The following is an 11,900-nucleotide window of genomic DNA, read 5'->3' as shown; positions in this document are numbered from 1 at the left end:
GACAAGTATCTCAAGCACCTTAGTCATCAAGCATGACAAGCACCTTAGATGGAGTTCCCACCTCAAGCACAGCCCTAGCTTGCTTAAGTTTAGGTCGGGTTCCCACCTCAAGCACAGCCCTAGCTTGCTTAAGTTTAGGTCGGGTTCCCACCTCAAGCTCAACCCTAGTTTGCTTAAGGTCAAAGGACTTTTAACACTAACCATTGGAGGTTTTTAAGGAAGCTAACCCTAAGGTCTTTTAAGCTTCATTAGTTAACCTTGCTCTTTGACAGACCATCTCTCATTTGGGCCCCTCTACCATTGCCCCCCTGTTGAGATAGATCCGTAAGCACATGTCTATATTCTAACCCTTGTTCCCGTTTATTATCCCATATTAAATGATCGGTTTAATATGAGAAAATCAATTGGGTTGGTTAGATATTATATATTTAATGACATTGCTGATACTCCATAAGGACCTATGACCAATGCTTATGTTCTATGGAAGTCAAAAAATGGCAATAAAACAATATGTCTCAACAAATCAAACAACATCTCCAAATCACTTCAAAATATTTCTAACATTATCAAGAAGCCAAATGTAGCAATAGCCCCTACTATACACCTAGATCACAAAATTGACCATTGCCTCTTCCAGTTACCTTTGTTTTCAGGGTTTCAAGCAGTCCCATCCCGTCAAGCTGGCAGAAGATTCTGCTTATCACACAAACCTTTTTTTTCTTCCACATTCACTCTGGCATCATGGAGAACAATATGTTCTAAAGTGTTGTCTTCTCAAAGCCACCCTCTAACAACAGGGCTTGTGGAAACAATCATATCTTTATTGAATTTAGCTAAGTGGAAAGGAGCACCAATAGATAGCAGACGAGATTCTAGAGTCTGTTTCACAATATTTGCACCAGGTATCTTGTTCTACCGACCCCATCCACTCAATATACTGAAAGTTGCAAGAGCATTATGAGGCTTGCCTAATCGGAAGCCCTCATGACTGCCTACGTCTTCAATCACCAACACCTTGCCTTACCACATGTTGTCCATATCATGTGCATTGAATTGTAAGAGGAGAGGGTGTGTTGTGCAGATAAGTGGATGGTGGAGGAAACTCTGAAGCGGGTGGAGAGTGAAACTTCCAAAAGCAACGGTTGTCATCAAAGGATCTGTGCGTGTGTGTGTGCACTGGGGACTCCAACAAAGACCACTAGAAGTTGTCGCTAGTCTTGGGCACAAACTTGGGTTCAATATATCGAGCCTCATAACACCCTTGTCTTCTCCATCTTTTCGTGTGCCTTCATGTTCCTAGCGCTTAAAATTGAAGTAGGCACCCATAATGTGGATGAGGGTTATATTGAAGCCCTCCTGATCTTTACTTGACTAGCCTATCACACAGGGACTTGATAACATTGCCAATTTCGGCAACTGGGCAGAGAATGTGATACCCAATGTCTAGAGAAGACGAGAGTAGACACTATGCATTGGCGGTGCCCATGCAAGGCCAAGGCCACATGAACCCCCTCATCCACTTCTGCAAGAAGCTGGTAGAACAACGTATCGTCTACATCCCCTCTTTAGCAAGTAAGGATCTTGACAATAGAGATTTATGTCGTGACCAAGATGACAACTTTGACATGCTTTGTCATACTTGTCAAGATATTCACTTGCATGACTGAGCATGATGATTCAAAGAATGGAGGATGATGAGCCACATGTTCATGTCATTGTGCATCTCCTTGTAAAGCTACACAATATTGCACTATGTGGTGATGGAGGCTAGGGTTGAGGGATGTTTGTGGGGATGCCCATTCCCATTGTCGATCCTACTACTGTGACACCCCTGTGGACTTCACCGGCTGGAGATATGGAAAAAGGGGGCAGAATTGAAGCAAAAGCATGAAGTACGACAACATGCATAGAGGTTGTATAACTCATGATAGGGAGTGTCACTTCGTCTTCTGCTTCCACTTCTTTTAATTCCACATATGAAGATCCATAGCTTGCCCTGCAGCCTCTACACAACTGTGGGTCTCTTTGTTGTAGCTGGAGAATAAGCGTGATGGTGCAACCATTAGGTCAAACCTTTAGTATTAAGAAGGTAATCAAAGGACAACTTTTGAATTCAAACAAGCAAAATTGCTAGTTTATTTGAATTCTTCCATCTCAATAAATTTATCTTAGTGAAAAATAGGAAATTGGGCAAGAAAAAGTTGGGCTTTTCAATATTGATGCAGCTAAATAGCACGAGATACTTATTCCCCAGTTATTGGATTTGATGGTTTCCTTCATTACTAGTTGGAAGAATGTTTTTGCTTGGTCATACAAGGACCTCATAAGACTTGACGCGGCTTTGGGCATTCATTCCATACCCCTAAGGAGAATGCAAAGCCTGTGTACAGCCGGGCATACAAGTTCAACCCCCAGTTTTGGAAAAAGAAATAATTATTTAAATGTGATGAGGAATACTGATATGAAAACCTTAGTAGATGACCAAAAGCTAAGAGTAGGAATCGAAAAGTCTAGGAATACTGATATGAAAACCTTAGTAGATGACCAAAAGCTAAGAGTAGGAATCGAAAAGTCTAGATTGCTGATCTTTAGCAAGGAGATTTGTGCAAAGGGAACAAATTAATCTAAGAGAGTCCAAGGCACATAGAATTGAAAAGGGTGGTGAAGAAAAATCCCGAAACCTGACCCCCCCCCCCCCCCCCCCCCCCCCCCCCTCCCCCTCTCTCTCTGGTCTCATTGAATCGATTCAAATAAGCGCAACCTGTTTGTATTCGTACGTGAGTGTCCATGCTCGAGGAAATCTCTCTCTCTCCCCCACTCTCTTCTCCTCTCTTCCTCTCTAATGCGCATTTTGTCTCCATCTCTCTCCTCCTTGCTCAATGCCTTGCAATTGGCAAATGATATGAAGGGGAATACCTAGAGGAAATTAGGGGTTTCAATTATTTTGAAGCCTTTAGAAAAAGTGTATATTTATTTGATGAGTCCTAATGACCTATTTATTTATTTTGTGGACCTATTTGAGGAGTCTTGAATTATTACTCAAGGGAACTAGGATAATCACTCTACCACACCTCAATGGTGAAAGAAAAAATATTTTAAAACAACACTGTAGAGGTGGTTTCTCTCCTTGTAGTACATCCCAAAACTATATTAGAGCCGGGTCTCACTAACATCTAGTGAGATTGGTGGCATCACACGAATGTCACTTTTGTGTGGTCATACTATTTCAATGTGATAATAAGTATATCTAGGAGATAGTTTCCTAGAAAGGAGAAGTATGTCTAATTGAAAGTTGTTTCCATGTCTTAGAGACATTTTAGGATGACTAACAAATGGGAATTTCCTTATGAATTTGTGGTTATCAAGTAGTGAAAGGAAAGTTTTCGTCTACTTTTGGACATCGTGCAACCAATCGTTCAATTTTCGTTCAAGTCATTCACTTTTCTTCAAAAGAAGTGGGACATATACTTAAGAAATTAAACCTTCACATCCCACTAATATTGCTAATTGTAAGTAAGACCCGGCTCTTAGAACAACAGAGACCTGTAGCGTTACCCTGAAGAAGTTTTGAACTCAAGATGTGTGGATGTTGAGCAGCTCGGATGGAAGGTGTGCATCGTGTTCCTATCGCCGAGTCACAGTTTTGTCGAAGTAAGTCGTGCAAGCATCAATTGTGCGAGCAGAAGCGTGCGTGTGTGTGTGAGAGAGAGAGAGAGAGAGAGAGAGAGAGAGAGAGGACTCTCCAGCATGTGGTAAGCGATTGTGAAGCAGGGTAAGTTAGTGGATAATCTGTTAAATAGCGGCTCCAAAGACAGACCATCATCTTAGTCTGTTCAAAATGATGTTCTTAATTCTGTGCCGAACAATGTATGGCCATAAAAACACTCTGCAAACATTTCTGCTTTGTAATAATTTAAAGGCTCATGGTGCACGTTGCTCTTTGATAGACTTTTTCCTTTTGGACACCTATTGAGATGAACCATTTCTGCTCTCGGTCCTCTGCTGAGATGATTTGGTAGACCATCTCCTTTTGGACCCCTATTGAGATGCAACCATCTCTCCTTTTGGTTCTCTGTTGAGATAGGTCTAGAAGCACATGTCTCTATTCTAACTCTTGCTCCCCTTTATTCTCCAACATTAAATGGTCAGTTTAATATGAGAAACTCATATTAGATTTTATGACATCTTATGTAAAGAGAAGCACACTACAAAGCTACAGACGTTGCTAATCGCGTACATTCGTACTATTATTAGTACTATCTTCGAAGATGAGGAGGAGAAAAAATCAAGATTTTGAAATATATGTAAATCTTCACGTTAGACATCTTTGTAATTGGTTCAAGCCATTCAAGCAAGCACATCGGGTTTTTCATAATGACTTTCTTTGTAGGACTTAGCTCAGAGTTCTTTGGTGTGATTTATTCTGAATTTCATGGCACCTAACTTATTGCCCAGTTGACTTCTATCAAAGATGAGATTTCCCTTGTCAAGGATGATATTGCCTTGTAGCGTCCTATTGTCAGTAACATTCAAGTCGTCTAACAAGATGATTTGATGCTTCGTATTAATTGACTAGAAATGGCAAGAAGGTTTAATCTACTTAGGATCCATCTCTTATTCCTTACTGACCTGGTTTTGAAATGCATTTGAGATCTAAAATTGAGTTATCAAAGAATGTCCTTCAAATATCCAAGGTAAAGCAGTCCTTTCCAAACAACTTGATTAAAGGACAATATTATTGGGATTTTAGGGAGTGTGTGGCTATAGAAGCCATGAGTTTTTCTTGTGGTCATGTGCGGGAGTTGCCTAAGGGCATGGTTCCCATATTACCCCAAAATGAGAATTTGGCAATGCTAAAACCTAGACCAAGGTACGTTGTTCTCTAGAAAGACGTGTACCAACACAAGAGGACAGAGAATGAAGAAACCCTATAACCCTCTACGGCTTCTTCGTTGCGCCTGCTTGTTGCTCACAACTCCTTACCCACAACCAGCCTCTCAACAATTAAAGAGAGAGAGGAGAGAGACTGAGCGCTTGCAAGCACACATGCATACACCAAGAGAGCACCCAACATAGAGATGGAAGCTGGAATCTACTTCTTCCTCTTCACTACTCAAAATGATAAGATAGGCCTACAAAACATAAGTGGAAAAATACAACATAATGAAATGGCTGTATACAATGGTCAATGTGAAACCACTAGTGACTGAGTTGGCAAGATACGGGCCATCACTCTTGGTAGACCATGTTGGTGGAGTCCTGTTGTAGTACCATTGGCGATGATTCTCGCTTCCCTCATGCCAATGATAAATATAGGCAAGAAGGCATATCCAAATACAGATGTCGAGCCATCCTCCAACCATAGTGGGACATCATACATGTTTGCTACCGAGGCTTATGATTTTGATGATAATGAAGAGGAGAAGGAGTTTGCATATGAGGGTGAGTAGCCTACTAATCATGGTGAGGACTTGGAGTTGGAGGAGGGGGCTAAAACAGCAGCTAGAGCTCTAGCCTCCTTATGATTTCTTCAACTTGCTAGCACTAATCAGTCTACTTATGTTTTTCCCGCATAGCTTAGGAGACAGGTTTTGTGGCTTGCTCACTTATGCCACATGTGACATGTCAAGGAGCTCCAAGTCTGGCCATTCATTCATGTTTTGCTTGCTGTTTCTGAGTCCAGACTTCTCTATTTTGATGATTGATCTCCACCTTAGTATCTAGTCACAAACACATTTTGGCTCTGTTGTCTACACTTTGTTGCTGCTTACAATTTATAGATAACAATATACCATATTCAAATTATTCATGAGTCACGAGTTACGACTCTTCATGAATCATGATTGATGAATATGTAACTCTAGAGGCTAGACTTTAGGTATTTGTAGCATGTGCTATGGCTCTTACTAGTTTTCATGTGATACATAGGATATTTTTCCTCTATTTTAGGAGTTCGTTCTGAGGTTAGCAAAGCGGAAGGTCATTGGTATCAAGTGGGTCTTGAAGACGAAGTACAAAATAGATGGGTCTCTAGATAAGCACAAGGCTAAACTAGTAGGCTTTTCTCAGCCCCCGGGAGTGGACTATGACAAGACCTTTGCATTGACTGCATATATGGCGACTATTCGGTGATGTGGTATTTTTTCTAGGTGTCCTCATTTTTTGGTCTTGGGGTTTGCAATTGTAGGTTGGGCATTCAAGGGGAGTCCCTAGATATCGACTCCCTGCCCCCCCTCATGTATATCAGTTTTGTGCAGCAGAGCATTGCCAACGTTTTTGTGTGTGTGTGGGTGGGTGGGTGGGTGGGGGGGGGCACATGAGAGGAAGCCTATGTGAGCCTCTCCTTGCGCGCATACTGCCTCTACTCCAAGTCGCATTATTGATGTAGCCCATGTCAGCGCAGTTGGGCAGCCTACACTTTCCGGAGGTTTGCGCGAGTGTGTGTGGTGTGTGTGTGAGGGAGCGAGCGTGTGTGCATTTGGCTTGTGTGTGTGTGTGTGTGTGTGTGTGTTTTGTCTTTGTTGCGTCGCCCGCGAAATTTTTGTGCGCTACCTTGCAGGGGTGTGAGAGAGAGAGAGAGAGAGAGAGAGAGAGAGAGAGAGAGAGAGAGAGAGAGAGAGAGAGAGAGAGAGATTCATCACTGCACAGAAGGAGAAGGGTTTTGCAGTTTCATGACGGATAGCCTATGCTTCTACAAGCGACGCAAATCGATGGATTCATCATCAGTGCTATGTCCCTCATACAGGAATGCTTACATGAGGATTTTGAGGATGCCTCTAGTGCCTTGGAGGGTTCGGAACCGGAGAAAGAGGTCCACATTCCCGTTCAACAACTGATGGATCCTGTCGCCAATATGCGCTAAACGCGGTTATACCCTTTTTTCTTGGCAAAATGCGTACGGCTCAGGATGTAGGACAATGGGTGGATTTCTTGCTTAAGTGTCAATTGGTTTGAGGAGTTTACTTCGGGGCTTGAGGTTTCTATGAGGTTTTGTTGGCAGATAGTGAGGCCGGGGATGCCCTGCTTAAAATGTCACCGTCGTTCTTTAATAGGCAAATAACACATGTGTTGCCATGGGCTCTTACCAAGGATCAAAGTCTCATTCGACATAAATGTCTATTTTGGGTGGAGGTGGATGCGAGTACTAATAGATTTTGCATCTTGTGGGATATAGACATCCCCATGCCAGCAAGTATAACGATCAACTCAAGGGTAGGGAAAGGACCTTGAAGTTGAAATGGTGCAAATTTGCCAACTCCTGTTTTTGCTGAATCTGAATGTCCGGAGCTGCACCTCCACCCTCCTCCTTTAGCTAATTTGTGTAGCACCTTCTTTTGTGGATAAAGGGAAAGAGAAGCAGGCATTGATGTCCTCGACTCCTCATTCCACAATATTAAAAGAAAAAGAAAAGGAAATGGAAAAAGGCAAAGACAAGGACAAAGCGAGCGATGCCTGTATAGTCCCCAAAAAGATGGTTAAGGTTCGAACTCTAGCTTCTTTCCGTAATTATGTGCCCCAACTGAAGAGTGCATCTCAAATGAAGCGTCCCTATAATGATAATAAGTCTTTGGCAGAGGCATGGGACAAGGTGGTGCGTTCGTATAAGAAAGCAGTTACAAGTGAACCAACTTCCTTGCCAAATGTCCTTGGGGCCATGCCTTCTAGCCATTGTCATGATGTACTTACAGTTGCTTCTTCTGCAGATGAAGATGTGCTGATGGGCACCAATACTTGATTCTCTTGCTCCTTTGCCCTTTGTACATACTGCATATTATGCATATTTCTTTGAGGTGCGTTTCTTATAATGTGTGGGGGTTATGCAATCACGACAAGTAGAGGCTAACTTGGCATTATGTACATACATGTAATGTATATGTGGCAATTCTTCAAGAGCATAATCAACATCAGTTTTCTGGTCAGACATCTTATTTTGCGGGTTATTGGATAGCTTATGCAGGCAATGCTAATTATTCGGGAGTGCAGATGCTTGTTCGGAATGAATTACGGCCAACTCTTGCTTTAAATGACCCAGATGGCAGGTGGGATGGTGGCTCAATGTATTGTTAATGGGGAAGTTTTTTAACTTGGAGGGGTATATGATTTCAGAGCCTCTTGGGATTGTGCAAGATTATGGAGTGATATCTCCTCGTTGTGATGCTTTTCTTTGTGGAGATTTTAACAAATCATGCGTACAATACTACTAGCGAGTCACACATGTTGCGTGTGGAATGTCAGGCATGGGAACGCATGATGTGTCACAAACGGAGCACACACGAATAATCAACAAGATGAAAAATAAATAATCTTTCAACTAAACAGAGTTGAGGGAGAAGTTTGACACAGTATTTGGGACCAGAAGATGGGTTGCTCCCCCCCCTTAAAGAGAATCCTTTATTAGGGAGAATCTTTTCACAAGAAACGGAGAAAACCCCTCCGTTCTAATTCTCTGACTCAATGGTCGTTACTTCCCGTAAGGGAATCCGAGAGACGAGCTCTCAATCCTTTTCAGTTTGTACTCGGAGTCGAGACTCCCCAGACAATTTCCGAATTCCGTTCCCGGAATTCCCAAGCGCAGGTCGAAGCCTTCCCGCTTCTCCTTCGCGATGAAGTACCTGTAAACACACACACAAACACAAGACAACAATTTGTATGGCTAGTCCACAATAGATACCTATCGCTCTTTTGTGGGAAGAGCGACTTTCGTGCTTTGTAGTCTCACGATCTCTTGCGTCTTCTGGCGGCAGAGTCTTCTCTTGCTGACGCTGGCAACTCTTTCCTCTGAGTGAGGGCATGGGATGCTTTTATAGCTCCTTGGCCACGGCAAGAATAGCTGAGCGGAGGCTGCCCGCATAGAGATCGCGACGAATTTTTATTGATTTTTTATTTTGCTGTTGTACCCGACATAGGGAGAGAGAATTCGTTGGCTGGTTTGGTTGCTTTATTTTCTAGGTGGCTGTCCACTTATTAAGTGGGCGGCCCGCATATTTTAAAATTGGTTTGAACCTGCCAAAAACTCATTAAAACCTTATGTTAAAAACAATGCTTTTCACAACACTTCCCAAGCGTCCCTGGATGAAACCACATGCACAAATGCAATGCAGACATAGATTCCTCTCGGGAAAGCATCTGCTCTTCCCAAAAAACTTGTTAAAATATTCCGCTTTTTTAAGAAAAGCTTCTCAGAATCCATCTTTATTCTTGTGCTTGCGTCTTTACGCGTATTCCTCTTTCCAATTCGGGTTTCTTGCCTAACCAACGAGATATTCCCTTTCTGATGCTCCCGTCATCCCATCACGCGACGCATCAGGAATATTCGTTTCCTGGTCTCTCCTACCGAACTAACGGTAAAACCCCTTCGTGATGCTTAATGTCACTGATCATATGACTCATCAGAGTTTTCCATTCTGGATGGCTTTTTAATAATTCCAGTAGATCTACAGTTCCTAGCCTTATGGTTCAAGTCCACATCTTTAAATATCCTAATTTCAATAAAAAGAAATTACTTGAGAAAATAAGAAAATAGTCTATTTAGCATCATCCCTCTGGCCTTTAAACAGTTGTCCTCAACTATAGTGCTTGTACATATCCTTCCAGAATCTCGGGATAGGATGCTAATTCCTGCTCGGTCATCCACTGAGCATCTAGAGTAGAATAATTCTTAAACTTTACCAAATACTTCCGTGTAATCTTCCCGGACTTAAGTGACCGCTCCTGATGATGAATGATCTGCTCCGGTTGGAGTGTTTCTTCCGTTTCCTCAACCTCATGAGGTTCCTCAGCAATAGGCTAACTTGGAGGCGGTCCCACATATGACCGGAGTAAACTAACATGGAAAAAGCATTGTGGATCTTCCAATTAGATGGCAAGTCTAATCGGAACGTCACATCGTTCACTTGGTCAATTATCTTAAACGGCCCATAATAGCGATTGGAAAGTTTTACCACTTTCCCTTTATGAGTCGCTCGTTTCTTTAGTCTTGCCTTCTCAAACTTGAGTAAGACTAATTGACCGACTGTTAAGTCCATATTCCTTCTGTGCTTGTCTGCAGCTTTCTTATGTTTTTCTTGAGAGCGCAAAATTGCTCTCTTAACTTGCCCGTAGGCCGTGTCCAAATCTCGGACAAACTCATCTGCTGCGAAAATCTTATCCTTAGTGACAAGGATCGGTGGAAGCAAAGGCTTATCATAGAGAATATCAAAAGGTGCTTTCCCTGTAGACGAATGCACGGTATTGTTATACATGTACTCAACAAGGGGCAAATACTTCTCCTAGTCAGACTGTCTTTCTAACACAAGATTTCAGCATATCCAATACTGTGGAATTAGCGATCTCACTTTGCCCATCCGTTTGAGGATGATATGCAGAAGAAAAATTCAACTTTGTGCCAAGGTTATCAAACAAGGAACACCAAAAGTTGCCTGCTATGCGAGGATCCCGATCACTCACAATAGACTTGGGCAGCCCATGATGCTTAAAGATCTGTGCTAGAAAAATTCTAGCCATATGGTCTACTTTGATTGTTTTCTTAACTGGAATAAAGTGAGCTTGCTTGCTGAATCTGCCCATGATGGTCCAGATTGCATCATTTCCAGTTTGAGTCTTTGGGAGATCCATGATAAAATCCATGGCAATACTCTCCCAGGGTTTATTAGGCACAGGTAAAGGTTGGAGTAACCCAGGCGTCTTATGCCGATCATACTTTACTTTTTGGCACATGAATAATCAACAAGATGAAAAATAAATAACCTTTTAACTAAACAGAGTTGTCACGTGACACATCCAACCCTATGTGTCCATGGACAAGCTATAACATGACCAGGGTTCAGTTTCGTCAAGTCAGTCTAGAATAGGAAGTGATCTGGCACTTTTGTGAGTCTGTTCGCAGACCGTGCATGATCAGTCACTAAGATTAGATGCATATCCTCCAGTTGCACACAGCATGATCATCAGCATTCCCATCAGAATCCATCATAATCCATCAAGGGAATTTTCTAGTGCATTAAACCTATTTTCCCTATTTTTGACATTTTTCACTTATTTATTAAGTGACTTTTTGTTGGGAACTAGGTAGGGCAATTTTGTTAAGATAATATATAAGCAAACCAACGCTAGCACTAATTGGCAGAAGAAGAAGGAGAGCATCAGGCACTTAGTGCAGCAGGCCTCTGGAGCACCTTCTCAGCAAGAACAACCCCCCATAGCCTGGCGTTTTCAGCCCTAAAAAGCCAGCATTTTCAGCCATTCAAACCTGGCGTTTCCAGCAAGGAAAAGCCAACAACTTCAGCCCTGCCTTGGCGATTTTCAGCAGTGTTTCCCATCACAGATTCAGCCCTGCCTTTGGCGTTTTTGGACAACCCTAATTAGCGATTCCAAGCTTTTGCAGTTAGCATTTTTGGTCACCTGCTGTCTAGTGATTTTTCAGCCAGCCATACCAGCGTTTTCAGCAAGGGCTCTTCAGCAAGCAAGTACCCAGCACAGCAGCGTTTCTGGCAGCCATTGAGTAGCGTTTTTATGACATTAGGACCAGCGTTTTTGTCACAAAGTGATGACGTGGCGGATAGCAGAAACCCTAATTTCCGAAAATCGCGGAGGTTGAAAAAAAAACCTTTTTTTTTTTTGAAAAATGATGAGCGACGCGAATTTTGCTTTTTTTTTTTAATAAAAAAAGAGAAAAAAGACTCTCTAAGAGAGAGAGAGAACTCATGCTTTTTATTTTAAAAGCTTTTGGGGCTCTGCTTTTGGGCATCCCTTGTAATCTTTAAATTAGTGGTGAGGGCCTCACTTCTCAGAGCATCTGGACGCAGAGTCTGAGAGTGAAACCCTAGCCACTCTCTTGTACGTTGATTTGATTAATATAAAAAGAAATACCGAAAGGGGCGCCAGTCTTTGGGGCCAATATC

At 42.3% G+C, this 11,900-nt stretch overlaps 1 protein-coding gene across 2 annotated transcripts in view; it reads left to right on the top strand.

Annotated features, from left to right (window-relative positions):
- The first annotated feature begins 3,522 nt into the window (after positions 1-3,522).
- Positions 3,523-11,900, top strand: part of LOC147437382 (pentatricopeptide repeat-containing protein At5g27110-like) — a 60,790-nt gene continuing 52,412 nt past the window's right edge. The window contains exon 1 of one of the 2 annotated variants that reach the window (XM_086486929.1): positions 3,523-3,651. In XM_086486929.1, the coding sequence (XP_086343055.1) occupies positions 3,603-3,651 (49 nt within the window). In that variant the 5' untranslated portion in view covers positions 3,523-3,602. The remainder of the gene's footprint in view (positions 3,652-11,900) is intronic. The other variant, XM_086486928.1, reaches the window with a different exon arrangement.

Source organism: Adiantum capillus-veneris, chromosome 17 (genome assembly GCF_014529385.1).
Source record: "Adiantum capillus-veneris isolate H3 chromosome 17, ASM1452938v2, whole genome shotgun sequence".
In the NCBI taxonomy this organism is placed as follows: Eukaryota; Viridiplantae; Streptophyta; class Polypodiopsida; order Polypodiales; family Pteridaceae; genus Adiantum; species Adiantum capillus-veneris.
The sequence above is the reverse complement of the archived record's forward strand: the minus strand, read 5'-3'. Positions and strand labels throughout refer to the sequence as shown.